The sequence below is a fragment of the Gadus chalcogrammus genome, chromosome 9, assembly GCF_026213295.1.
Source record: "Gadus chalcogrammus isolate NIFS_2021 chromosome 9, NIFS_Gcha_1.0, whole genome shotgun sequence".
NCBI classification, from domain to species: Eukaryota; Metazoa; Chordata; class Actinopteri; order Gadiformes; family Gadidae; genus Gadus; species Gadus chalcogrammus.
This window is the reverse complement of record NC_079420.1, coordinates 6,674,917-6,695,100: the sequence shown is the minus strand read 5'-3', so window position 1 is coordinate 6,695,100 and position 20,184 is coordinate 6,674,917. Positions and strand designations below refer to the sequence as shown.

At 47.1% G+C, this 20,184-nt stretch overlaps 3 protein-coding genes across 3 annotated transcripts in view; 1 reads left to right on the top strand and 2 right to left on the bottom strand.

Moving 5' to 3' along the window:
• Positions 1-3,721, bottom strand: part of LOC130389079 (protein kinase C-binding protein NELL2-like) — a 31,493-nt gene extending 27,772 nt beyond the window's left edge. Inside the window, exons 1-2 of the mRNA XM_056598743.1 lie at positions 3,387-3,721; positions 2,852-2,980 (exon numbers count right to left, since the gene is read on the bottom strand). Coding sequence (XP_056454718.1) covers positions 2,852-2,980; positions 3,387-3,438 — 181 coding nt within the window. The 5' untranslated portion in view covers positions 3,439-3,721. The remainder of the gene's footprint in view (positions 1-2,851; positions 2,981-3,386) is intronic.
• Positions 3,722-12,624: 8,903 nt separating this feature from the next.
• On the top strand, positions 12,625-13,510 carry LOC130389078 (homeobox protein DBX2-like). The gene is made up of 2 exons (XM_056598742.1): positions 12,625-12,798; positions 13,256-13,510. The coding sequence occupies exons 1-2, from the start codon at positions 12,625-12,627 to the stop codon at positions 13,508-13,510; spliced, it is 429 nt and encodes a 142-aa protein (XP_056454717.1).
• A 2,309-nt stretch (positions 13,511-15,819) lies between these two features.
• Positions 15,820-17,503, bottom strand: szl (sizzled). Its single transcript, XM_056598741.1, has 4 exons — positions 17,202-17,503; positions 16,893-17,059; positions 16,646-16,738; positions 15,820-16,517 (listed from the first exon to the last, which is right to left on the bottom strand). Exons 1-4 carry the CDS (start codon positions 17,501-17,503, stop codon positions 16,207-16,209), a joined length of 873 nt encoding a protein of 290 aa, XP_056454716.1. The 3' UTR covers positions 15,820-16,206.
• Positions 17,504-20,184: the final 2,681 nt, after the last annotated feature.

Genomic DNA, 20,184 nt, shown 5'->3' with positions numbered 1-20,184 from the left:
TCAGCCCTAACTCACTTGAGGGGGGGGAGGAGGGGGGGAGGAGGAGGGGGGGGGGAGGAGGGGGGGAGGAGGGGGGGGGGTCACACATCAGGCTGCCGTCGGGGCGGGGCAGGGTGTTCGCGGTGGAGCACCGGTGTGCACTGGTGTGTAATGAGGTGGAAGCGCCTGGTAGCCCGAGGCTGTTCTTCTCGCTCTGTTCTCATCCTCCCGAGGTGGGCTTCTCCGTGAGCCTCTCATTGTATCGCTGACCCCACGTGCCTTCAAAGGGCCTCAGCGGATAGGGCCCCCCCCCCTAAACACCACGCTCCCACCGTTGTGCGCTCACTTTCACTCCCTCACACGCTGCATAACCAACGCCCCGAATCTCCCGGCACAGAAAACGCAGTGGAAGACATATAATCTGAAATTTAGAAATTGTATACATAACAAAAACTCTTCTCGAAATATATATAAAAATATGTCATTTCCTTCAGGTTTTCAGCGCCACCCGCCGCTTGTTCTCCACCCAGAGATTGAAGCTCTCCCTCTGGGCAGGCAGACAGGCAGGCAGGCAGGCGGGGGAAGAAAGGGCCTTGGATCTGCTCAGCCTGCTCTCTAATGAGCATCCCAGTGCCACTGCTGTGCCGGTTCCAGCCAGCCTCGACAGCAAGACGTGTGGAATCAGCATTCTCTTGTAGGCTCTTCTGCTGCTCTTGATTCCTCCCCGTCCTCCCCATCCCCGATGCCCCTCTCTCGCTCTCTATTTACCTTTCCTTCGTTCTCCCTCCCTCCTTTCCTGGTTCCCTCGTTCTCATCATTCACCCTTCTTTTATTATTTTATCCAGCTCTCCTCATCGCTCTCTCTAAATCCATCTCATTCTCCCCCTTCTCCCCCTCCCTCCCTCCCTCCCTCCCTCCCTTCCTCCCTCCCTCCCTCCCTCTCAGAAACCCCATCTTCCCATTCCTCTCTCTGTGTGTACCTCTCCGGGTCTCGTTGTGTGTCTGGTGAATGTCTCTCGCCCGCTGTCTGGAGACTGAGAGAGTTGACCAGATAGCTCAGTGATTTAATGTACCGCTGGCCTCCGTCTCACGCCGGCCCGGCCAAATGAAATAACGGTGACGAGAGCACCTGATTGACAGGTGATCCGCCCGCAGAAGACACTCCTGCTGCCTCCCCCCTATGGCAGCGTCTAACGCTGTATAACGCCGTCCCGCGTGTTTTTAACACACGGATGCACGTTTTAACCATCAGGTCGCAGGTTTTAAACACAAAGACGCAGTTTTTTCGCCGTCACGACAAATGATTTTCACCATTAAGACAAACGTTTCCACCAACAGGATGCACGTTTTCACCATCTGGATAAACGTTTCCACCAACAGGATGCACGTTTTCACTATCAGTAATCAGGTTTTCACAAACCGGACACACGTTTCTACCATGCGGACACCATCAGGAATCACATTCTCCTCCATTTGGGATCTACCTCACTCTACAAAATAGTCCTTCTCTACTTAACTCTGTACTCCACTATACTAGTCTATCTCTTCCTGCCTTCTAGTTTCTCTCTGGGTCTGGTAGTCTCTATATATCTATCTCTGGAAATCTCTCTTTATGAATAGTCTTTTTCTGGGTCTGGTAGTCTCTCTATCTTTATCGCTTTAACTCTCTCTGTGACTAGTCTCTCTCTGGGTCTGGTAGTCTCTCTATCTTTATTTCTTTAACTCTCTACGACTAGTCTCTCTCTGGGTCTGGTAGTCTCTCCATCTTTATCTCTTGAACTTTCTCTACGACTAGTCTCTCTCTGGGTCTGGTAGTCTCTCTATCTTCATCTCTCTAACTCTCTCACACTACCTATTAACGTCTTTGTGTCTGGTGGACTCTCTCCCTCCCTCTCTCTTTACCTGCCTACTACTAGTTTCCCTCACTAACCTGGTGTCTATTTCTCTCTCTCTCTCTCTCTCTCTCTCTCTCTCTCTCTCTCTCTCTCTCTCTCTTTGCGTCCTCCAGCCACGGAGAGGTATATCCCAGCGGCCCCATCCAGAGGTCCTGCGTTCACAAAGAGTGGCAGCTGCCGTCTGACAAAATCGAGGACGCACGCCCGCCATCACACTGCGGCGGTTTAGTGGTGGCAGGAGAAATGTTGGGCTAAAGTAACTTTTTGTTGCGGCTCATTCGTTTCAGGACCCTCTTGTCCTATTTATAAGGTATCCGGCCCGCAACGGACGACGTGACTTCACGACGGCGAAGGTTTTCCGCATCCCCATTCCCATCTAGAAAAACACTCCAAAGTTGTAACTTTTGGTGCGTTTATGTGTATCCCCGCATTCTTTTGTTTTATTTGATCAAGGACATAGCAAGATATCTAGCTGCACTGTCGACATTGTCGAAAACTGTACCATTTTAGGAAACACGTAGGCCTACATCACGAAGGGAGCATGTACAGACTGGTCAAGAGACTGGTCCAGATATGCCATGATGCGAAGGGTCGCTGGTCAAGTTTAAATCGGACGCGGGGACAGCTGCGACATGGATTGGGCAGCTCGTGTGACCCGCTGTTATGGTTTACAAACGAGGTCCATCTGCACTGCTGGACACCTTCACCTCATCGCCCATTGTGTGAGCAGTGGGCATGTTATAGGGACCCCCAACGCACGGTTAAACACAACATCCCATATGGGTGGTGTTTTGTATAAGGCTAAACTATCAGATACGCAGCGCAGCATTAATTTAATAAAAGGACTCCAAACCAAGAAATAAAACAGTGAATAAGGCAAAATATGCGTGGACTTGTTTTGGCAAAAAAAATTTTTAAAGAAAGCTATCTTTTATCCAATGATCTTCGTACATGAAACGAGGCGTGCTGTAGGCTACCTTGGAAGTGGAAGGCTCTGGACTCGCTGTGGAAGCCCTGGACTTGAGTGACTCCATCGAAGCCGTCGCCGAGCGTCAGCTCGTCAAACACGCTGACGCGCAGGGCAGGGTCGATGCCGAAACCTAGGACTGGTTCACGTCAGGCGAAACAACACAATGCCAGAAATAAGTCAATACATACAAATAGATCATATGAAATTATAAAGGCCTATATATAAAAAAATATAAAAAATCTTCAGTTGTTAGTTATAGTAGATAGGTTAAATATAGGGATTTGTTTAGTTAGTCAGTAATCAGAAGATTTTCGATCAAATGTACGAAAATATGTTATGGTAAAAGAAAAAGGGGCTACCAAATAGAATTTATAATTAATTCGCCTATTTTATTAACTTTAGGGTTAACGTCATTCGTTAAATTGTACATTATACCGCAATAACCCACATTATATGTAGGCTGCTATGTTCATAATCAATAAGAAGATGTGGCATAGAATTTATAGTCTCCGTTAAAAGTCAATGACAGCGCTGTAGCATACCTGAGGCTACGCAAATTAAGCCGACGATCAGAAATAGCTGTAATAATCCCATTGTGAATATAAAAACAAATTAGTCCATGTTAGGTCCACTTCCAAGACACGGTAATTCTCAATCACATGCGAAGGCTGTAACTCCCCGGCGAAGAATGCTTTTTTCACCAATCGCAGGATTTAGGAGAGGACATCACCAGAACTTAGGAGATCCAATGATGCACAACCCATCCGGTAAGAAAAAAATATATGTTATTCCATTGAACGCAAGATCCGTCTTCCATTCGCGCACAACCGACCAGTGTGGAACTGAGGAGAACAATCGGTCTGTTCACCAGGTCGGAGAAGGCTCGTCTACACCGCTGCGAAGAGCGCTGTGAACAGCAGATGAGTTGCTGGTGTAGAAGAGATGCAGCCGGAGAGGTGGCTCCCCAGCCCAGGAGGGAAACCGTGCGTTGGCGCCCCCTTGTTGCCAGCGCTGAGATCGAAAATATTGGTGAATAAAAATCTGGAACTAATACTTTTTTTGCAAAATGACAGAATGCTCAAAGGGCGCGCAAGATCCCTTGGAGAAAATATAATAACAATACTCATTATATCGATAATTACAACAACAACAATTATGTCTTTGGCCCTGACAGTAGTATTTTTAATTTTTTTATTAGTTTTATCACAACCAGTGGGACCACACTGGCACCTCCAATTCCTGTATTCTATGCTCAATTCACATAAACACATAATCGAAATATGTGATTTGCAACCTGTTGTCCTCGTGCGTGGTCTTCACGCAGACGCAACTGCATCTGCAGCAACAAGCCGACCCGGACTCATTATGGGTTCATCGCGGGAGAAGGGGGGTATGTGTGTTGGCCGTGCTGTTCTGTTCAAAGTGCGCCGAGGAGCGGGGCCCATCTGCTACCAGAAGCAGCAGACTTGAGGCCAGGGGGACGACACAGCGGCCAGTCAACAGGCACAGCTTCGGTCCCACTTCAGAACGGAGCACCGTGCTGGGGACCCCGCCCGAGATGGGCACATACGCATCAAATGGCATATCAACTTGGCTCTCGTTGTTTGTCTGCTCAATGGGAATACGACGCTGTATATGGGTCATCATGCAGCGCAAGTGAACGCCTCCCTGGATGATGAAAAATAGATGTTGCTCCCCCTTAATAATAGCTGGTTGAAAGGGGTCGTGTCACGCAGCTTTAAAGGACATCAACAGTCCTAAAACCAAAGGAAACATGCGTGCTCGAGTGTGCGTGTGTGTGTGTGTGTGTGTGTGTGTGTGTGTGTGTGTGTGTGTGTGTGTGTGTGTGTGTGTGTGTGTGTGTGTGTGTGTGTGTGTGTGTGCGTGCGTGCGTGCGTGCGTGCGTGCGTGCGTGCGTGTGTGTGTGTGTGTGAGAGAGAGTGTGTCTGTTTTCAGCTGGGACAGCTGTGTGACGTCATGTCACATCTGCTGCCTGCGGCGGACGGACCGCGGCGGTAACTCTCTGTTCTTTATTAATAATACAAAACCTTCCTCCCGGGGCCCAGACACGTGGAATGTAATAACCACCGACTTTGTATTGCCTACACGATGTCATTCCTTCCCAAAGTGCTATTAGCTTGATTAAAGCATGTGCCTTGTCGCGCGCGCTCTCTCTCTCTCTCTCTCTCTCTCTCTCTCTCTCTCTCTCTCTCTCTCTCTCTCTCTCTCTCTCTCTCTCTCTCTCTCTCTCTCGCGCACACACACATACACTGGCACGCACGCGTGGCCGCGCGCCCACACCCACCCACACACACTAAGCATAGCGCCAGGCCAGCGTTCCAAAATACATGACTAAAAATAGCATTGCCGTTCTATTTAAAGAAGTCATTGGCTCCATCATTAGATCCTGAAATCACCACTGATTTAACATCGATTTGTTTACCTCATCTGTGGGCAAAGTGTTTGTCCATGTATGTTCGGGGTCAGCAAAGAAAACCAACAATAAAAAAAGTTATTTGGGGGGCGTCAGATATGATTCTATTTTATGTGTATTTACTGTATTTATAACTCTGCAAAGTATTTTTTTACGCTCATTTGGCCGCCGTGATAATAGTTGTTGTTACAGTGCCATCTTGTGGAGCTAATGGTACATTACAGAGGCTCATGCAGTACTTACTGCCACATGCAGTACTTCAATTCAACAGGCCATGGCACTCGTGATCTACTGCGGGGCTGCGTATTAAACTTAAACGTGTAAAGGTTGAAAATAGCCGAACATGAAAGGTTGGTCAAAGATGCATGTTACTAAACAGTCTATGACCTAATATTAATTACAGGCAACCAAATCTTTGCCAATGCATACACTTTTAATATCCTAGGATTTTAGTTGGTAGAATATCTGAACATATGTAGGTATTGTCTCTATATATTTCGTTATGTCTATATTTTCATTTATATCATTATGTGTTTATTACCGGCTTTTTTTTCCAACTATATTATTGCACCAATATGTGCACACATTTTGGGAGAATGTATTATCTATATTGCTGGAGCAATAATTGCTTAAAGTAATTTCCCATTACGAAGCATATCTTGAAATATACTTATTTCAAGATATGCTTCGTAATAGGAAAGAAGGAGTTACAGATACTTGTATCTGTTACTCTCTGGAAATTTTGTTGAAGTACCAGTCGCATATGTTCATGTAGCAGACCACTGTATGTTGGACTGAGGACCTTGGAGCTATAGGCTATCTCATCAGCTCAGGAGCCCATGTCTGTCCTCCTGTTGAATCAGGCTCCAGCTCTCCCACAGTTAAATCCATCACTGCTGACAAAGACAACAGCTCCTCAGCGGTAACGGCCCGTTCACCTTAACATACTGAACACTATTGCTATTTAAAACCCCATAAGGAAAACACGTTCATGAGGGGAAAAGCATAGGGTAGACTACAATGGAGAAGAACCCTGTGAGAACATCGTTAAATGCACTTCTCCTTTTTCATCCCTTCCCCCTCCCCCATTTAAAACAGTTATATTCCCCCAATGTTCTTACTAGCTCAGGGATTTTTATTGACTGTCCGCCGCGCATTGCAGTGGCTCCCCGGCCCCTCCCATATTCGCCCGGGCCCTATTGTGGCCTGAGGGCATTGAGCTGGCTCATTGGGCCCTTGTGCTAAAAGCCCACCCCCGGCCCCACCACCACCACCCCCACACCATTCACAAGGCACACAGAAGCTCATTAGAACTCTATAGACACACAATTGTGAGTCCCACATTAGAAACTTCCTCCACTAGACCACAGACACCACACAATGTGCCAGTTTGCTGCTAAGCTAAGCGCATTGTCTTCCTGATTCATGGAGTCTGGCCCTCCATTCAGGATATTAAGTTCGAGTGGTGGAATATCAATTGGGGGTGCAAAGGGGCGCTATCTATTTTTTTCTCCCTCTTCAAGAGCTTTATTGCGGGGAAGAGAAAGAGGGAGTATAAAGAGTCCTCAGCTGGTCCGGCAGGAGCGCCCGCTTTAGACGGGACGGCGGCCATTGTGGATCACTCTGAATGAAGGGACGGCTTTTTTATCTTTTCCCTCCATTTTCCCTCCGTCCATGATCAGAGGGCAAGAGAGAAAGACAGAGAGAGGGAGGGAGACGGAGGGAGAGAGAGGGAGAGAGGGTTGGATGGAAGGGGGGGGGGGGGGTACAATGAGGGAGACATCAAATAAATCCTCACAAACTTTCAGGGACATTTCTCTTGCTCGTCCCCGTAGGAGAATAGTCTAATTATAGCTCCCTCCATGTGAAGAGCTCTATTGGGCTGGGTCTAATTAACAAGTGCCGAGTCCTAACCATGACACGCTCTCAGACATGCTCTTTAAGTCCCCTGAGATCAGGAGGGAACTCTGACACTGGCATCAGCGAACACACAATGACTGTGTGTGTTTTTTCATCTGTTTTTCCATATTTTCCTGGTACGGATGCCCATAGGATTCTTCTGTTGTTTATACATAAAAAGGAAAGACAAATCTTTGAGGCTTGTGGAATATTACTGCATGAATAATGCATGGTGAAAGGATTCTGCTAGTGTAACCCCACAAATACCCTTACACCACCACCTTCAACGTCAACACAGGCAATAAAGTACGACTGTGGACGAGCGAGAGACTGTCCAGATGGAGAGGGAGGGAGGGAGGGAGCGAGGGAGAGAGAGATCGGCAGGGAATGTCAGAAACAACACCCCTCACGAAGCCTGTCAACATAAACACACACACAGACCGACACACACACACACACACACACACACACACACACACACAAACACACATCACCCGCTGTGATGTGTGTGGGGGGGCGGGGGGGTAAGGTGCCCCAGACACGGAGCCTCGCTGTAACCCTCATCTCGTGGCCCGACGTGCCCCCCCTCTTCCACCAGTCTGGGGAATAAAAACCCTCAAATTTGATTACAAGCAACCTTTGGCTCCATGGCCGTCGTACAATAGGCCGAGCTGTCTGGGCCAATTTCCATGCTCAGCATGAGGTATCAAGTCTCTCTCTACAAGCCAGGCCCCCCCATCCCCACCTCGGCCGACATGCCTGTTTACGGCTTCCCCTTCCCCTCTATGGAGAGCCGGCTCTGCTGTTAAAGATCATTAGCTGGAACGCTCAGCGTGGCGCTAAAGGTTACACGAGCACCGCGCACCGGACTTGTTTACATCAAAACATCCCAGCGTGTGCGCCGTCCGTGTGTGTGTGTGTGTGTGTGTGTGATTCTTTGTGTTTCTATAATCTCTCCATAGTAGGAAATACAAGCAGTATGTGTGCAAACAGAGAACCCAGTGGACAAACTAAGCAAATGCATGCTTAGGATTTGTGTCGTTTATAGGTGGTACATTTAGGTTCTTAAATGTTAAATTTAAGAAAGTGCATGTAGCATGCCAGGGAATGAGTGATTCAGGGGTGAATAGAAGGAGAAGTTTCAATGACTTCAACAACAGACGTAAGGCTGCTGCTCTGCTGGGTTATTCTAAGATTAATCATTTACTCATAATATCTAGAAAGCCTGGGCCCACTATTCTATTCAATGTTTTTTTCTTTATGAATGTAAAATGTTGAACTGCTTTTACGAAAATAATTCCAACCTAATGAATATGTTACTCACTTTTTACATATTGTTGGATACATTTATTAAAAATGTATATTTGTAAATCAATAATTGTACTATTCCATTTTTGTCTTGTCCTCGTTTTACTACTGGGGCTGGTATACAACCAACGTAACAACGGTTCTTACGACTTAAAAGAGTCTTTATAAAAAAAACTACAAAAAAAATCATTTTTCAGTTGAAATAATCACAAAAGGGCGCGATTCGGATGACTTGCTGAGAACGTGAAAGGCCAGGTTCCCCACAATGGAGCACTAAGGGGAATCAGGAAAAAAGAGAAAACTATTTACTACGACAGAGGAGTGTTTGGTGCATGTTCAACTTTGGCCAGCAGTCCATTGTCTCTGGTGTCTATCATTTAATAGGCTAGTTGACATAATGAATGAACTGGTCCCACCTTCTGCCACTCCAAAAAGAACCCAGCCTTATCTGAATTGAGGAGCACATTAGGACCTCTCAGCCAATCAGTGCACGGCACCCAGGCAAAGTGCCGAGCCCTGAAGAGGAAGAAGGGGAGTTCTTTTTTACTCTTTTTTTTTGTGTGTGTTGTTTTCTCCAGGCTTTTAATGAAGCTGGCCCGCTGACTCGAGGAGGCTTGAAGGAGAGTCGCAGTAGTGTCACAGTGGCTGTGACTGCGCTGTGCGTTGACTGAGTGTGGGGTTACCTCGTGTGCGAAAAAAACAGGATGGTTTCAGTGCAGACCCGCAAGGATACCAGGACGGTGACCATGGCCAGCTCTCCTCCCGCGTTACCGGGCTTCGGCATATCAGGGAAGAGCTTTCTAATCGACCATTTGCTTCAGTCGGCCGCCGGCCCAGAGGGCAGCAGCAGCAGCAGCTGCAGCAGCAGTAGTAGCTCTAGAAGTGGTAGGAGTGGTAGTGGTGGAGCTGGTGGTGACGCAGCAGGTGAGCGTTTGGGACATGCTCTCTGCAGGTCCCCCAGGAGGATCTGGGGCCCTCAGCACTGTCTGCAGCTCCAACATCAGGCCCCTGGATGGCCCTTGCAGCAGGTGAAGGACCTGGGCCGACACCTTCTACCGCATTCAGGTAAAGCTCGTAATGGATTAGGTTTTTATAATCAACATGGTAACGAGGTATGATGTGTTTCAATGTGTCCATGCGTGGGCTACAGTTGTCCGTACACCTTGGAACTCGGATGGATTGGTTTGTTCGTTAACAAACCAACAAACTAAACAAATTACTGTCATAATTATACTATTTAGCTGCACAATAAGAAAATAATGAAGCATTATGATGCAACACGAATAACATCTCATATCTGTAAAAGCTCACAGATGGCGTCAATTCTGGGGATTTTTTTGTCTCCTAACGCAAAAGCTGCTACATGCTTTTCCAATGCTGATTCATTTTGGTGGTTTAATAACTTTGTCTTGTGTGACAAAAATGATGTTGTCTCCAAATGTTTCTCGATTTAAAAAGTTAAATTGCTGTATTACATAACTTTCATATATTTTGTATGCACTAGTAATTGCCATGGATTCATTATACAAAATGATTTTGTCTCCAAATGATGGTGTTATTACAACACTTGAAGGTTATATTCTCAAGTCAGTATCTTGCCCTCGGACACAACATGAGGTGACTCTGACCTCTTCTCTTTTAGGGCCACTAATGAACTGAAGAGGAATGTTTGTGAAGAAAAACAATTCTTTCTCACCAGCTAATTCATTATAAATGACAATTACATGGCACAAATCAGCCTTCGAAAGGCCAACTTCCTCGATTGGCGTCCAACTGTGAATACGACCAAGTAGTCACAATCCTAAGTGACAATCTAGCGCATCCCACCTGGTTACTCATTTACCCTCTCTCTCTCTCTCTCTCTCTCTCTCTCTCTCTCTCTCTCTCTCTCTCTCTCTCTCTCTCTCTCTCTCTCTCTCTCTCTCTCTCTCTCTCTCTCTCTCCAGGTGTGATGAGCAGTGTGTTCCTGCGGGCTCCTACGCAGTATGTGCTGGCGTGCTGCGGTGGGTCCAGCCCCCCCTCCCCGGTCTTCCCCAGTAAGTGTTTTATGCCTCATCAGCGACGCCTCAGCACCCCTCTAAAGCATTTTGCCGCGGGGGGGGGTTACCCCCCCTACATCTCTCTGTGCGCTTTCCACAGCTAATTACTGATGCTATGCCGGGGAGCTAATTCTCCTCTCAGCTCTGCACGGCAACTATTCATGACCATTCACGGCTGTTTGGGGCCCGGGGTGTGGGGGGTAGGGGTGGGGGGGTGGAGGGAGGTAGGGGTGGTCCATGAGGGAGGGTGGGGTAGGGTGGCGGTGATGGTGGAGGCCCTTCGGAGCCAAAACTCCCCCTCCTCCCCATCTTTTGTACCGGCAAATACACACTCGGTCCCATGGTGCAAATATGCGGAGCTAATAAAAGTCTTGTCGTCTGTCGGATTAAGATTATAATTGACACGGGTTCTTTCCCAGCGCTCTACACGTTGATTGGGTTTCGGGGTTTGTTTATCTCTCCCGTTGCGTTACGTCGGGTAAAAGTGAGTCCCGGAGGTGATCAGTTTGAATCAACCGTCGACAGAGAAAAATAAACAACACAGATTTCCTCTTGACGATGACGAGTATTTCGGAGAGTATGATTGCAACTGAGACCAGGAATGGTTTGGATTCTTCTCCCTGCCCAGCGGGAGGAGAGGTGGCTGCTGTGTGTCCCACAATGCCCTGACACTAAAGAGCGGCGGTAAATAGTCGGCTCTAAGAAAACAACATGGCCGCGTCCCCTCGAGTGTGATGAGTCCTCTTAGTGCGCTGACACTTTCCCACAGTGCCCGGCGACCGGACAAAAGCCCCGGCCCCGGCGTGACCAATCAGCACTTTTATTCCGCCGTCCACACGCGACCCCGATGCAATTTTTCACTGCAGCAATGAACTCTGTTGCTGCCCCCCCCCCCACCCCCCCCACCAACACCCCCGCCCCCTTACCTCATTCCTCGGTGGAAGAGGCCCGGACACAGGACCCCCTGACTATTGTATGGTCCAAGAAACCTCCCCGCCCCCCCCACCCTCCCTCCCTCAGTTCCACCTCTTTCTTCCCGGCCTTCAGTCCTCGTTCCTGCCTGCCCTTCCCCCTTTTGGGGGAGGAGGAGAGGGGGAGAGAGGGAGTGTCCTGACGGGGACTTAAAGCATTCAATGAAAGTGACTTTTATGGACTTATTTGAGCTCATCTTCACATACAAACTGGCTTCATACCTGCGGGTGAAAAGATTTAGTGTTGCACTGCTAAGCCAGTCAGTCGCGGCCTTCCCATTCAACGACTCCATTGTGCCCCCTCCCTTCTCTCCCCCCGTCCACTCCCCTCTCCCCCCTCCACTCCCTTCTACTGCCAACTCAAAGCCTTCTATAGTCCGGGCCCAAGAGGCGCGCGCACTCACACACACACACACACACACACACACACAGTACACACACACACACACACACACTTTAGCATTCACACACACGTTGCCCGCGAGTGACCTTGGTAATCTGGCGTTTAAGTGGCAACCATTGAGCAGCCATAGTGGAGTGAGAGCCATGTCCAAACCGGTTAGTCGCTCTCTAGAGGTGGTCTCCGGGCACATTTGTCGTACAGATTAAAAAAGCGCAGCGCTGAATGGATGGGCCAAATTTGTTTTCACTTGACTTTTGTCATGCGTGCACCTGTGAGTGAGCGGCCGTGGGATTGTGCCATCAGCGTTCAACAAATCCCCCCACTTTTTTTTTTATATTTCCCATTTAGTCACCCCCGCTGTGTTAAAGTGCCATGATTGATACCAAATTAAAGACTAGTGAGGGGTAAAGTGAGTGTGACTGAATGTAGGATCATGGAGGGAGTAGCGGGGTGCCGGGGAGATTTGGTGCGGTCGGAAACATGAGTAGTATGATTACGAGAGCGAGCGAGGGCAATGTAGAAACGCCACGTTATATTTATAACATCTCTGCTTGTATTCAGGTGGGCTTGCTCTGAGGAAATTGTTCCATCATCCATTCCCCACCATGTACAAGCCAAATGAATATAGCGATATTCACAACATGGCTGTGTCAATATATCCTTTGTGCTATCGGACAAAACACTTATATGTATGTTCTGAATTTGTCACGTTTAGAGGGAACCAACATGCCCATGTGGTCGTCAGAATCCAGTCCCAAGTCGCGCCGTGGGATACTGAGAAGGGCCGTGTTCTCGGAGGAACAGCGGAAGGAGCTGGAGAGAACGTTCCGGAGGCAGAAGTACATCAGCAAGACGGACCGGAACAAGCTAGCAGCTAGCCTCAGTCTCAAGGAGTCACAGGTAATGGACAACAGGCTAGGCTAGGGGCTAACCTCAGACTCATGGAGTCACTGGAAAAGGACAACAGGCTAGGCTAGCAGTTCACTTTAGTCTCAAGGACTAATAGTAATAAAGAACAAGCTAGGCTATGCTAACCTCAGTCTCAAGGTGTCACAGGTGATTCAAAACAAGCTAGGCTCATGGCTAACCTGTCTCAAGGAGTCCCAGGTGATGGAGAAAAAGTTAGGCTACCAGCTAACCTCAGTTTCAAGGAGTCTGAGGCAATGGAGAACAAGCAAGGCTAGTAGCTAACACTCGTCTCAAAGTCCTAAGACCTCCATTCCCAGAATAAACAAGGGTTTTTAAAAGGAATTGAGAAATTCATTTAAATGCATTGAAAAATAAATCGAATTCCTCGCATTTAACAGATAGAGCCTTTAAAATCTCTCCAATCATAATCCCCTCGATCCTCCCCCAGGTGAAGATCTGGTTTCAAAACCGGCGGATGAAGTGGAGGAACTGCAGGGAGAAGGAGGTGCACAACAGCCGCTCCCCCATGGATGAGCTTATGAGCCGGGGTCTTTCCCAGGAGGTGGAGGTCGAACCAGCACCGGAGGTCCCCCCATCAGACGGATCCCAACCGCACAAGGCTGGCAGAGACACAGCCGTTATAGTGCATGGAAAATCATATAGGGAACCGGTGACTCTGGCAGATCGCTCAAGTCCACACTAAGGCAAAAGACTGATGTTAATGATCACATGTGTCTAACATTCATTCCCTTCACTAAGTTTACTTAGCATTATAGTGTTTTTGTTGCATCATGAATAACTACAAGCTTTGTCGTCACGGTTGATAGGCCCGCTGCAATTGACTTTCATTTTTCGATTGCAAATCACTTTGCGTTTCAATATACACGGATGTTACACTGACAAATCTTTCCCAGGAAGGATTTCCTGCTTTTTCGTTGCAATTGCAATCAGTAAACGGAATTTGGAATTGAATACATCATATTTTTTGTATAAATATGTATATTTTTGTAATATGTCTTGAGCTTTACATTAAAGCACTTCCTATGATGAAGATCCTTTTCAATCAATTTGTACGACAAATAGAATACTTTGTAAGTACCTAAAGCTTACCTTTCAATAGCTGATAAAGGATAGCATGTTGTTTTATTGTATGTATCATTTACATTTTCCTTCCCTTTCCACAAATTCAACATCAAATAATTTGGTTTAGTTTGTTTCTTAAATCTACAAATTGTGGATTTTTTTAAAGGAATATTAACTGCTTTTCCCAGCTGTGAAACCCCCCTGATGAGATGTTTCACCTGAATAAACTGTTAATGAAATATTAATCCTTTCCAATTAATCCTTCATTAGCTTTGAATTGCTTCAATCAAAACGTAAAAAGTGGAGTAATACAGTCTATTTCACTTTTGTTAAACTGAACCGCTCAGCAACCAATCAGAAACATATTTTAAAACCTTTTATATTCTGTGACACAGCTACCCACTCCACTGCCTCCAACTATGATTACCATAATAAAAACAGTGGTGGAACATTAGGTCTGGACGAAGCCTTAAACGGTCCCATGCAATTATGCAAAGCTGTCGCCCAAGTCATGAAGTCTGAAGAGAGAAAAGATACAATCCAGTAGGCCTAAATGATGTTATCAGCTGCATTAGCAAGTAACACGTGAGCTCTGTTTAGCCTAAAAGACTATTTAAGTGTAAACACAACCGATGGCCAATCAAAGCCACGATCCTCTCCCTAGCTTCTTAAGCTACATCAGAGGTTGGCATTTGCAAATGCAGCCGTGAGTCTGAGTGGATAAGGTTGAAGCACAGCTTTGAATGCCTTTGCTCTTATTTCTTACTCTGTACTGTATGTGGGGATAAGTCAATTAAAGTTGTTGTTGACTTCACTTCAGTCGTTTACTTCAATGATTCTACAGCAGTGAAGCACTTAAAAAAGCTTAGAGTAAGATTTTGACAGTTAATTTGTCTATATTTGTCTTTCAAATGGTACTTTGACGAAAGGTGAAGAGTTAAGAGACGGGATAGACCAAAATATTAGGGCTGGGTATTGCCAGGTACCTCACAATTCAATTAAATTCGATACTTTAGGTCTTCATTCGATTTGATATCGATCCAATTGCTTCGATATCAATTCAATAATACGTGCAAATGACAAAAATACCAAAATATTATGTAGAATTAACCATTTCATTGTGCTTTAACTAGCAAAAAGGGAATACACCATTATATAGTATTGTTCCTGAGCTAAACTTGCAGCATAAAAGTAATAATCATAACATGGACAAATGTAAAAGGGCATGTACATTTAGGCATACTCCCTTCTAGATTACAATGTCTAAGTATGCTTCTTTTTTAGATTTTATTTTTTTATGGAAATAATCGAAAAAAGTTCTGAATCAAAATTGAATCGAGAACAAATAAATTGCAGTGCATTGATGAATCTACATTTTTCCCAGCCCTACAAAATATGCAGGGAATTTTGCGTCTTGCTGTGCGAGATTACCTGATTTCTTCAGATGGTCCGTGTTAAGGCCTTTTTATGGTCCCACGTTCCGGCAGCGCAATGACCAAGCAGACACTTTGACGCAGTCGTGAACGTTTATTGTTCTCCGTCGGGTTTTAGTAAGTGGACCAATCACAGCCCTTGCTGCTGCGTTGCCTCAACGGAAGGTTACGATTTTTGGGAGTCGCACGTCCGGCCCTTGCGTTGGACGCAAGGAGTGTCTGCAAGGATGTAAGGGGTCCAAAACCCCCATGCGTTGCGTGAACACGGAACCATAAAGACCCCTTTAGGCTGTAATTTTTTTTTGTATTTGTGTCTGTGTTTGAAAGGCATTTTTACCCTTACTATTGCTAATATTAGCACAAAAAGTGGTACAAATGTTAGCCATTCAATCATAACATCGTTCTGTTTGTTGGGTTGTTGCTGTGCAGCATTATCACGAAAAAGAAAAACACATCAATTGCAAATAACTATTTTAAATATTTTATTTTCACTTGTTGAAACTTAATAAAAACTCATAAATACAAAATTTTCTATATTGAAAATAATTTCTTACAAACATAATATACAATATTGTTATGTACAGTTTTTCGAGTGCATTCTATTAACTTTGTGACCATGTAAATACAAAGTGGGTCACCGGGGGCAGCAGAGAACCTTGAGTCCAGCTCTTTCCCTGTACACATCTAGAGCTCTTAAGTGGACTATAGCGCCCAAAACTGAAATCTAGAAAGACTCTATCCCCTCCTCCATCCCATAAACGTTCCCTTTATCTTATTTGTTGGCCAAATTCATCGGCAACATTTCCCGCGTGCTATAGAGTTGCTCCAGTTAGCTAGCCGCGCCATCATGGTTCAGTTCGACGCCTAGGCTCCTCCTCCTCCATCAACACCTGTGGTGCTTCCACTTGCGCGTCGCCGTGGCGATGTTGGCGTCCTTCTTGTGCCAGGGGAAGAGCCGGGTGATGGCCAGGGTGGTGTCGGCCTGCACGGTGCCCGCGATCAGGTAGAGCTGGGAGCGCCCGGGTCGCACCAGTGCGTGGGCGCAGCGCAGGTTGATGAGCAGCCATTGCTGGAGGAGGTGCTGGGTGTCGTACGGGAGGAGGGGGCCCTGGCGGATGAACTCCACCCGGCCGTCCACCTGGAACTCGGGCTCGCCGCTGGGCAGGCGTCGACGGTGCAGCTTGGCAGTCACAGCTTGGGAAGAGAGGCAGGGAAGTTAGCCAATGAGCTTTGCTTTTTCAGCCGAATCAGATCAAACGAGGGATATAGATCCACGATGACAACTTTCGGATACGTTCCGGATATGGCGTTAAGTTGCTTACCGAAGTCATGCTGGCACAAGGTGTCCAGAACCCCTTTCATTGTAGGGTACTCTTCCACCGATGGGCAGTTCTGACAGGCAGGTTTAGGCAAGTCTGTGATAATAAAGAAAACAATAGAACATGAGTTCACATTGAAATTGAAATTGAAAGCCTTTCAGCTGATTATAAGCAAAACATTATTGTGAACAAAAATCATTATTATGAGCCAAAGAAGAAGCTGTTGTAATGTGAGGAGGTTGGAACGTACCTTTGGTGAACTGGGGGAACTTTGGGTGCGGGGACAGGCACATGTCCTCCTCAGCGGGGAAGCGGTCACAGCTGAGGGCCTCGGGCCAAGCTTGGCCCTGGCAGGCCAGCACTGGAGCGCAGCTGTCCCTCACCGCCGTGCACAGGCTACGGCAAGGCAGGATGAACCTGGAGAGAGAGAACAAAGACAGGGTTAGCATCAAGTCAGAAGAAACGAACACTTAAGAACACCATATGAAGCTTTAGCAAATCCTACAATGTTTAAATGAATTAATTTGATTCAGAACACAGAGTGAAAAGCGGTCCTTACGTGTCGAGGCAGACCGGTGCGATCAGGGAGCAGAGGAAGGCCTGGGCCTGGGGGTGGCAGCCCGTCTGCAGCAGGGATCTCCAGTCCTCGGAACGGGGAACCACCTCCCCGTCCAGGCTGCTGTGGCCCAGGAAGTTGGGCAGGCGCATCTCAGAGTAGCCCACGTTCTGGCACAAAGTCAACCGGCTGGGGATGGCCACGCAGCGGGTGGACTGTCCCAGGTCGAAGCCACTCGAGAGGCAGGGAAGGGCCAGGAGAGTCATGGCGATGGAAAGGGCGAGGAAAACGGTGGCAACGGACATTGTGGAGCGCTTGTTCTCCTGGGTTTAAAGTGCAGAGGATCCGAGGGAGTTGAAGGATTGAAGCCAAGTGCTGCTGAAGTCTTGCAGCAGCAGATGAGAGTAGTGTGTGTCTCCTCTGCAGGCCACGCTGCGCTTTATATAGGGGCGGCCCAGCCCGCCAGCCCCCCCTGCGGTGAGTCAGTTAGTCTGTTATCAAGTACCTATCAATGACGCTCACGGAGACAACGACTGTGTTTGTGAGGACTGCAGACAGTGAGGGGGGGGGGGGGGGGGTATATAATATGGGTGTGTATATGTGTGCATGTGGCGGGGGGGGGGGGTGGGTGGTTGTTGTTGGGTGTGTGTGTGTGTGTGTGTGTGTGTGTGTGTGTGTGTGTGTGTGTGTGTGTGTGTGTGTGTGTGTGTGTGTGTGTGTGTGTGTGTGTGTGTGTGTGTGTGTGTGTGTGTGTGTGTGTGTGTGTGTGTGTGTGTGTCAGCCCATGCACACTGAAATACAGCCATGGGAGTTTTCGATTAGTTTTTACACATCGTTTTAACTTAAAAGATAACGTGGATATGTAACTGATCTAATAATGCATAACATTTGTTTATAATGGTCAACTGACAGCTGAGTTTAAATATATATCTTATAATAATTTCTGTTGAAGAGCTCAATGAAGATATTTGGGTTGTTTTTGTTCAAGAAAAGGAAAACTGAACTGAGGCGTGGGCAAACTAAATGATCCGCAGAGTTGAACATCATTCTGGGGGAGAGTTGGTTCGTCTCTGAGGGTTGTGTAGACAGACAGGCAGGCTCCCTCACAACACAGGTCTCTTTCATGTGCCCTCGTTCGCTAATTTTGCTTCAAAAGGCCCCTGATTGGTTTCTAATTAAGTGAGAGCGGTGTTTACTAGCCCACCTGGCTTTGATCTGCCAGCAACACAAACTCTTGATTCACATGGTAATTGCCTCCCAACTCTCGCTGTTGTCGCTGGGTATTAATCTGTCTGATACAGTGGTGTGACAAGCCTGCACATGCACAGAAAATGTACCTTTGGAAATGAGCCAGAGAAGAACAACAATGTAAATTTATGTCAACTTTGCCCCCTTAAAACGTTTTTTTTATCTTAGTCACCCAATTATTTTGCTAAAGATTGTCAGGACTGTGAGACATTAATATTGAGAAGGTTCTTATCAGGTACTTTGAATCCAAAGCGATTCACAGTGAATACAGGTTTCAAGTCTTGCCTAAAAGGTAGGCTGTGGAATTGAACCAAGTACCCATTTTTGTTTTCAACAAGTAACTGAATTCATAAGAGCGGTTTGAGAGCGAGTGAGCCTCAGCAGACGTGTGCTTGTGTGTGTCACTGATCCCTCAGCCCACCGTCTCTCGTGCACTTGGTGCAACAATAGCCACATGTTAGGTGTAATCAATACATTTGTTTGGAGCTCGCCCTGAGGCGGGGATCCGTTATCTGTGACTGGTTAGGGTCCCTGTGTGGGATTTGAGACGTGCCAGGGGGAAAGCCCAGTCTCACCGGCCCCTCTCCCCTCGTTCCATTTATCTAATCCCTGAAAACTATCCCAGCCACCCAACCAGCCATCCAACCAGGCAGGCAGGCCCATCAGCGGCCCCAGCCAGGCAGGCCTTTACAGCCTGATGTGACGAGTGTGGGCTGCTCCTGCAGGCTGGTCTGGCCTGCGCAGACGATGGCAGCCAGGCTAGAGGGGACTAAATGGGCAATTAGTCAAAGACCAATTTGGGAGAACAATAGGGTGCCCGCGTTAAACAAGCTCCCCCTGCAGTCAGACCAGCAGGGGGTCTGTTGTGGCCCTTAATGGCTGCTGCGTAGACGCTGTGTTTGTCTTGCTAATGTGAAGTACTCGCACGGCTAATGACAGCAGAGGTGGGGGGGGGGTGGCGGGTTATGTGATGGCTCATACCGTTGGCCACCGGTCCACTTGACAGGCCCCAGCCGGTGGTTTTGAAGCAAATGGATTTCATACATTCTTTTAATTTAGATAGGTTTCGTAAAATGGCGTTATGTTTAGGTCCAGTGAAGCATTTTGTGTTTATTTAGAAGAAACCGCCAACGAGTGAGAGTATGAACGACCAGATCCTAAAAACCAATATGGAGTAAATACACAAGTGCTGCTAGACCATCTAAAAACACACCTGGCCGGACAAGAAAAATAACTAGTTTACCTTTGATAATACTTACAAATCTATAAGGTTATTTCTCCATGTGTGTGTGAGTACAATCTGTACAAGTAACTCTACCTCCAACTTTATACTTTCAGTATACAAAGATACGGCTAGGGGCTATACTGTCTTCATATTTCGCTCCTTAAGAAACATAAACCATATTGTACAGGCTTCTCCTTTTAACAGACATACAGCACCTGGACCACCACATCAAAGATGGTGCCCCATTCGAGTAGATGACTTCACATATATGTGGAGTAGGTTGGGGGGGTATAGATAAAAGCCGTCTACCCCCCTCCTCCTTTTCCATTTGAATCCCATTTGCCCCTTTTACATCGTCCCTTCACCATGTCTGTCTATCCCCACCCAGCTAGCCACCCACCCCCTGGGGCTCCAGAAAGGCTGACAGTCCCCTCTGCAGACTGTCATCAGCCCTCAATTGTCACATCCAGTCTCCGGGGCGGGCCGGGGGCAGACGCTGCCAAGCCGGGCTGA

What these genes read in the sequence shown, in the direction of transcription:
- LOC130389078 (XM_056598742.1), top strand. Translation starts at nt 12,625, where the DNA reads ATGCCCATGTGGTCGTCAGAATCCAGTCCCAAGTCGCGCCGTGGGATA. An exon ending in TCAGTCTCAAGGAGTCACAG is followed by an intron (nt 12,799 to 13,255) that starts GTAATGGACAAC and finishes ATCCTCCCCCAG; the next exon opens with GTGAAGATCTGGTTTCAAAA.
- szl (XM_056598741.1), bottom strand. Translation starts at nt 17,503, where the DNA reads ATGTCCGTTGCCACCGTTTTCCTCGCCCTTTCCATCGCCATGACTCTC. An exon ending in GCACCGGTCTGCCTCGACAC is followed by an intron (nt 17,060 to 17,201) that starts GTAAGGACCGCT and finishes CTCTCTCTCCAG; the next exon opens with GTTCATCCTGCCTTGCCGTA. An exon ending in CTTGTGCCAGCATGACTTCG is followed by an intron (nt 16,518 to 16,645) that starts GTAAGCAACTTA and finishes TCTCTTCCCAAG; the next exon opens with CTGTGACTGCCAAGCTGCAC.